The sequence below is a fragment of the Populus alba genome, chromosome 3 (assembly GCF_005239225.2).
Source record: "Populus alba chromosome 3, ASM523922v2, whole genome shotgun sequence".
Lineage (NCBI taxonomy): Eukaryota > Viridiplantae > Streptophyta > Magnoliopsida > Malpighiales > Salicaceae > Populus > Populus alba.
The window spans coordinates 8,832,319-8,840,420 of record NC_133286.1 but is presented as its reverse complement, the minus strand read 5'-3'; the positions used below and the strand labels follow the sequence as shown (position 1 = coordinate 8,840,420).

Below are 8,102 nucleotides of genomic sequence, written 5' to 3'. Positions count from 1 at the left end.
CATTCTAGTCCTAATTTGTTTTTTTACTTTTTAGTATCTAAACATTGAGAAAAAAGAAAGAAAGTTTTTGGAAAAATAAAAAGGAGATAAAAAAAAATCAAAATATGTATATTTCAATAATAAAAAGATCAATCTAGATGTCAATAAATTTGTCTTGGAAGTGGGAGTTCCATCGAAGTGATTTGAATTTTTTATCCTGCTGAAAAGGTAGATCGAGACTTAAAAAGCTTTTTTTTTAATTTGATTTAATTGATTAGAAAGAGTTTTTGGTTTGAAATAGCTTTAATGAGATCCTAGCATATTTTTAGGTGTTTTCATATTAAAAACAAGTATAAAATTAGATTTTGGGGTCCGCAAACTTGAACCCTAACTTTATAGCCATTGAAGATGACTAGAATCTATACTAGAAAACAACTTGTTGTCTACCTAGACTAGCAACATGATGTCAATTGTATCTTGTTTTAAAATAGGGATCTTTCATCCATTTAAAAAAAAACAAGGCTTTTTAGTTTGGATCAGGCGCAACTCATCCTAACAAGCTCATGAGTGTTATTTTTAGAGTTAAATTATCTTTATATAAAACTATTAAAATAATATTTAAATAACTATTCAATAATATTGAATTTATTTAGGATGTTAATCCATTAAATACCATTCAATCTCAAATTTATTTTTTAAATAAGATTATATCATTTATTATTATATTGGCAAGAACATTTTTTACCACCCATCATGATTTTTTTTTTCTTATAATTAAATGAATAGGATTGTATTTAAGATGTTTTGATAAATATCAATCACTTTGATATTTATTTGCAAACAACATTTGAGCCTTTTATTTAATAATATTATTAATTGTTTTGGTGATTGTTCTATGTAAACCTACTATTTAGATTTTTTTTTAAAATATTTTTCTATCATGAATATTCTATAAAAATAAAATTCAAGTCATTCTAGTTTTCTATATATATATATATATATATATATATTGGTAAACAAATTATATAAAATCACAAAATATTATATTTTTATTTCATAATCTTATTTGTTATCTTGCCTTTAAATGTCGAATAAACTCTTCACTAATAATTTATTTTTTTAGAGTTAATTTATTTTTTAATATTCTATTTATTTTTATATTTTGGAATTTTTTAAAAATAGAATTCCATTTTTTTAATCTATATTTTTATTTTAAGAAATTGAAAATCATGACCGATGAGTATATGAAACAATATTGCACATTAATGAAGTGATAACGGTATTTTAAACAATTGTTTTTTTCTTTATTTATAAATAGAATACATTGTTAAAAAATGGGCCTACAGTGGTTATGACGTTCCAACTTCCAAAATATAAAATTCTAATGGGCCTACAGAGTGGTACATACCTCTCTTCTTCTTTTAGCCCACTAATTAATGGGTTCCAAAAATGGGGTTGGAAATTGATTAATAATAATGAAATTATTATTGTTTTTTGAGTAGGGAAATTATTGTTTATTTTTTTTTATCCTGGGAAATACTGTTAATTAAAAATTGAAACAGAAGAAGATTTTTTTGAAAATTTACGAGAAACATATATACTTCAAAATTTTAATGTCAATTTCATTTTTGGAAGTATCCCGATATATATTATTAATTCAATAAATTAAATAAATATATTTTCATTTTTAATCTATTAAGTACAATTTTTAAAAATCAAGAATTTACAATGACCAATTGATTACCCTTCTTTACTATATCAAACATTATCATCAACTTTACTTTTATCTCTATTGATATCATCACTCACTATTTTTTCTTTTGAGCATTTCTTTTATCAATTTAGATAAATTATACTTAATTGATTTAAACTAATGCTTTTATTAAATTGGTAATAAAATGATTTTTTTTTATATAAATCAGTGAAAAACACAAAACACAAATAGTGGGTTTATCCAAAAAATTTTAATATCAAATGAGCTACCAACTCACAATATGTGTTGTGTTATCAAGAAAAATTTTTTTTATTTTATTTTATTTTTTTGTGGACTTTTGCATTTTTTTAATGGTTCTTCAATTTTTGTCTTTTTTTTTTTTTGGAATCACTCATTCATTCTGCCTATCTTTTCTTTGAGTTTTTCTACTTCTCATCGAAGTAAAAGTAATTAACAAGATGTATAATGGCTATTATTTAGGATGTTCTTTTTTAAAACATGGAAATCGCTATTCACATTGTTTTTTTTTTTAACAAGCAATATTTCAAAGAAAAAGGATTATTAATAACAATTGAGCTATAATGTTGATTGCCTATATCTTTTTTTCTACATTTAAAATTCATAGCCTAAATCTCAATTCCAAAGATTTATCCAAAAGGTCTAGATATTAAAAAAACATTTTATATTAATGCATGCTCTATTGTGTGTGTTTATTTTTGTTTTTATTGCCTTTTATTTTGTGTTAAATAAATGACAAAAAAAGGAAAGATAAAAGGATAAATCTTTTACTATATTTTACTCACACACCACATAATAATATTTTAACAAATTGCAAAAATTTAGAATAATTCAAACACACACATTAATCATTTATAATTTCACAAATCAAATTAGAGAAATTACATGAAATTTAGCAATAATGTTGGAAAGCTTCTAAGTTGCATGAATAGTGACGGCATATAGGTTTCATGCACCAATGCCACTAGAGGCGTGTGAGCCCATGCATCATAGCAAGTAAAGACAAGAAACCTAGTAGATCAGAAATGTCTTCTTCCTCTCTCCCCCTATGGTGGCTACCTATAAGATAGAAAAAAAGAACAAACAATAGCTTTTGCTCTTTTTTTTTTAGATCGTATCCTTTCTCCCTCTTGGTTTATATATATATATATATTTATTTATTTTTTCTTCAAGTAGTTGTGGCTGTTGTTGGTGCTCGACGGTGAGAGTTAGTAAGGGAAGTCGAGCTGATCGTAGGCAGTGCTGATTATAGCTGGAGAGGATGAATCGATGGATGGTCATGAAGGAGGAAAATTTGGTTGTGTCTAAAGGTAGAGATAGAGAAAAGAGGCTATTACAGAGAAGAAGAAGCACAACTTGGATTTTTCATAGGTTTGGGAGTGACAGGTTCGTTGTGGGTAATGGTTCGGCTAAGAGACCAAAAGGTTGGTGAAGATGAAGCCTGTGGGGGAAAGTTCGATGGAAAGGCTAGGGCTTGGCAAGCCGACAACTGCTGGTTTGAAGACGAGGAAGATTGAAGATCGATGCGAGTATGGGTCTCCTTGTTGGTATTTAGGGTGAGAGGTGACTTCTAGTGTGAAGGTTCAATCAAGAGAGTGCTGGTGTTTAGTGATAAGGATTGGCTAGAAGTATGGGTTATTGGTTTTGGCAATGACCGCTGTGGACGGTGATAATGAGAATAAATGACAACTTAGAGAAGGAGAGGAGGAGTTTTCTTTGGTTGAAATAGATAGTCTATTTGTGTGTGCTAGTTTGTGTGGGAAAAAAGGTAGGTCAGGTGGTTTTGGATTTTGTTGGGCGGCTGCTCTGCTTAGGTTTATTGAGTTTACAGTTTTTGTGTTGTATGAGTATGAAGAGAGTATGTGTAAATGCTCCTTTTTTTTAATTTTTTTTCTCCTATGATTTCTCCCCTCCTTTTTGTGTGTGTTATAATCACATATTTATAGGTAAATAAAATTCTTTGGCTTGAAGGCAAAGCAAACCAAGATCAACTATTGAATTTCAAGAATGAATCTCAACCATTCATTTGATAACTTGGAGACAAAATAAAAATAAAAATGAACCATTGGATTAAAAAAATAATTGCAGACCACTTGATTAAAATAATGGGTTGCTTGGTGAGAGGGGTTTTCAATTTTCAAATTGGTCCTCTCCCTTCCACAATTAAGTTACTAAAAACTAAATTTTTTTTTTCCTTTTCTTGTCTCTCTCTGTTTTTTTTTTTTATTATATTTAGAAAAGATGCTGAAAACGACGCAAATACATTCAGGAACATATTTTTTGGGTTTTTGTTATTTTTTGCTATTTTTGGTATTTTTCAAAAATTCTTCAAAAATAGGGTAAAAAATTAGGTAGCAACAATATAATTGATTGTTTTTTCAATTTTATCATTCAATATTTGATTTTTCAGGGGTTGAGATTCATAGTTTTTCTAGATGAGACTTTTCTTGTTTTGTGTTTAGATCACAAGCTTGAAAAGTTAATATGGATTGACATTATTTTTTTTTCTTTATTCACCCTTCAACATTGTTCATTTTAAAAAATAGACTTCATGGTTTTCTTCAGTTTCATTTTGATCTAGTTATCGCAAATCTTATGACCTAGGCAACAATTTGACAAGGTAATCTAAGTATTTTTTTGTGGTTATTTTTTTTTTCAATTTCATTTATTTTTATTGGATTTTCTTGGAATTCAACTCGGTGATTCCCTTTTCAACAAGTGCTCCTTTCCTTCTAGTTGTCATTATTATATTTGCTTTTAAATATTGAGTTTGTTTATTGATGTTGTTTTTTTATTATTATTATTATTATATAATTGAATAAAACTATTTTATTGGATCCAATAATTTACAACTTTCCGGTCTTTGCTTTTTTTCTTTCTTTGAAATATAATGGTATCCAATTTTTTTTTTTTATATATATATATTACAAAAAGAACTTGGCTCGAGGTGAAGCGCTAAACCAAATCTTTTAAATGTTCAAGAAGAATGGGTCCCACTTTTGTGGCTCACGTGCTTTTCACACTAGATTTGGTCAGCCCAGAATGATTAAATCAATTATTTTGCAAACCCTAGATAATTCTAGATGTCCGCGCACCCATTGGTTGTTCTAGTGTACATCAAAAGGACAACCTTTTGCTTGTTTGCATTTCCACGCCTCCCTTTATAAAGGCCCTCTCCTCGCCTCTCTCCCTCTCGTCCCAAAACAAATATCCTCCCTTTATCTCTCTCCCTCTCTCCTACTCTCTCTCAAAACTCCTCAGAAAAAAAGAGGGAAAAACTCTCAAAAAAGAACAAAAATTATAAACTACAATGGAGCACCATCTACCAGTGATAGCCAAAAGAGCATGGGGCATAGTACGTGTTATCTTCTTCATGCTAAGAAAGGGTTTATCAAAGAGAAAACTCTTGGTTGATCTCAACATGATGCTTAAACGTGGAAACAAGATTGCAAGCAAAGCCATAGGTAATCTCATGTTCCACCATCACCACCACAATGACCATCGCAAGGTCTCATTCACATCCGCACCATGCGAGTATGAGTTCAGCTGTAGCAACACTCCCACATACTCGCTCCCCTTCCATATCAGCAAGCGTCGTCACCACCACCATCACTACAATAACTTCTTTCCATGTGCATTCAATGCGCCACCAACTCACGATGATCATGACATGGTGACCATGAGTGCTGTGAAGCTGGCTTTGGAGATGCTGAACAACAATGAAGTGGTACTGCCTGTGGAGGCGTCCCCACTGTTGCCAGGGTTTGGAAGGAGTCAAATGGTGAGGCAGTTGAGGATAACGGACTCACTGTTTCCATTGAGAGATGTTGATGATGATAATAGTTTTGTGGACAAAAAAGCTGAAGAGTTTATCGAGAAGTTCTACAAGGAATTGAGGCAGCAAAAGAGAACGTGTGGCTAATTAAGATACAGGAGCTAGTCTTGTTAATTATTATCGTTGTTGTTGATATATAGTTGATGATAGAACAATAAATGTTTGCCTCATAAATGTCCATTTAAGGATGTTTTGTTTCTTGTTAATGTTGTTGATGAAGAGGGTTTGTAGGAATAAGAGCGATCGAGGTGTATATTTCAGGGAATTAAATGCTTCCTTCCTAGTTAGCATCTTCCTCTCCTAAGAGTCTTTTATCATTTATTAATGAATTTTGGCTTAAAAAAACCCAGTAATTATGATGTTTCAGAAGATTGAAATAAACCTAATTTTGATATGAAAAGAGAGCTTAAAAATGAAGGAAGTGTTTTTTCACGAATCACAATTTTCATAGCTTACTTCAACAGTAAGTCTCACCTTTATGGATAATATTTAATTAGGAAGAAATAATCGGAATTTCTTTTCCTTTCTCTCTTTTGATTCCACTAGGTTAAAGTAACCTTATTAGCATTATTGTCTCGACTTTTTTTTGCCCCCCAACTTTTCCTCTCTCTTTTGTTACACTTTGAAGTTCTCTCCCCTTTGTGTCAGGCTTTCAATTGGTTACTTTGGGGATTGAATTCAATTCAGAGTCAGATCCAAGAATTCTATATATTACAAAGGTATTTTCTAATTAGTGGAAGAATCAAAGAAATATTTACGTCAAGTAATTTTCATCTATATTTGAATATGATTTGTGTAGCAAAGTACTAGAATCTTGAATAATACAAATATTAGGGAATCAGGCAACTGTTATTTTTAAAAAATAAATTTATCAGATCAATAATGCATGTATTCCACATAAGTTGACATAAATTATTGACTCTTTGCGATGTACTTATCATACTTTTGAAGATCCAACCATGATAGACCGCGTCCCAAGCTTGACATAATTTAAAATCAAGAAACGGACACACACACGTCCCTTTCCTGGAGTCCAATTAATTTGAAATTATTTGCACCCCTGTAATTGGCATTTGATGCACCTGCTTTGGTATTTAATTATAAAACATAAAATATAGACATATTAATTAACCATTGTCGTAGAAATTGGTTAAATCAACAATTATAATGAAGTCCTAAGTAAGCTTCATCCTTGATGGATTTTCCATTCACCATTAGAAAACAATAAGAGTTACTTGCAACATATTTCTATTTTGCAAGGCTTTCCATAATTTTTTTGTGGATGAATAAGTGTTAAAATTAAATCATAAAATATTTTCGCAAGATAGTTAAGGAGATAATATCGATAATTATACTTATATTGTTTATATATTTCTACCTTAGCTTGATGAGCTTCATATTCTTCATTGTTCATGTTGGTGGTGCCAGTCCTTTTCCAGCTCTTTCTTTCAAGAGGACATGGGAAACTTTGACAAGGTTGAGGTAGAATATCACCTTTCTTTTTCACCTTTTAAATTAAAAAAAAAAGAAAAGAAGCTTTTTAATATCTCCAATGTTATTTTCAATGGACTACTCAATGTGTTCCACTGGATCTTCTTTAAATAGCTTGGTCTAGTTTAGTAAGATTTTGCAAAAAGATATTATTTATATATTTTTTAGTATATGACATAGCCAGGCCAATGGATGAATATCTCGTTTTTTTTAAAGGGATCAATCGATGCAACAAACTTTCTCAATCACTTGTCTTCTTCGTGACATAATAATAATAATAATCTTACTCAAATGCAACTTCTGCTTGCATAATTAAGCACATTTTGAAAACATGATGCAAACCGTGTTATATAAAAATATATTTTTTATGTTAAAAATTAATTTTTTTGTATGTTTTGGATTATTTTGATGCACTGATCTCAAAAAATAAAAAAATATATCATTTTGATGTATTTTGACACAAAAAACACTTTAAAAAGTAACCGCAACTACACTTCTAAACAAGTACAACCCTAAATAATATTTTGAACTTATAGAATTAATTGAAGTACATATAAACTAGTCTAGAAATCTATATTAATTTTTTAAAAAAATAAACCTGAAGCATAACTACTTAATTCACTTTTGTTTAATGTTAAAGACTCTAAGAAATATTGTTTAAGTGAAGATTGAGTTTGATTCACTTGAACGGGTACATAATATATCTTAAAAGATATTAACAAACACAAAAGATATTTTATCTGACTTTTTTTCTTAATTTATTAAGAAATCCAATAAACGTTTTATTTAATATATTAAGTTATACTATTAAAATTAAGATGTTATTTTAATTACACATTAGGTGCAAGAAAAACAAGGGAATTAACAAACACAGACAATGTTGACAATAACAGCTGCCAATAATAATAATATATTGAAAATGAGCTGGGCATAATTGCTTGCGGGCAAAGATCTCCAATAATCTTTATAACTTTTTGACAGGCATTATTTATATCGAGATTTCACGGGTGGCACACCCTCATGAAGCCAAGAGTTTTGGTAAAACGTCAGGTGTGACATTAAGGG

The 8,102-nt window shown here is 29.7% G+C and overlaps 1 protein-coding gene across 1 annotated transcript; it reads left to right on the top strand.

Annotated features, from left to right (window-relative positions):
* Window positions 1-5,021: 5,021 nt before the first annotated feature.
* Window positions 5,022-5,633, top strand: LOC118037890 (uncharacterized). The gene has a single exon (XM_035044042.1). It carries the CDS (start codon window positions 5,022-5,024, stop codon window positions 5,631-5,633), a length of 612 nt encoding a protein of 203 aa, XP_034899933.1.
* The last annotated feature ends 2,469 nt before the right edge of the window (window positions 5,634-8,102 follow it).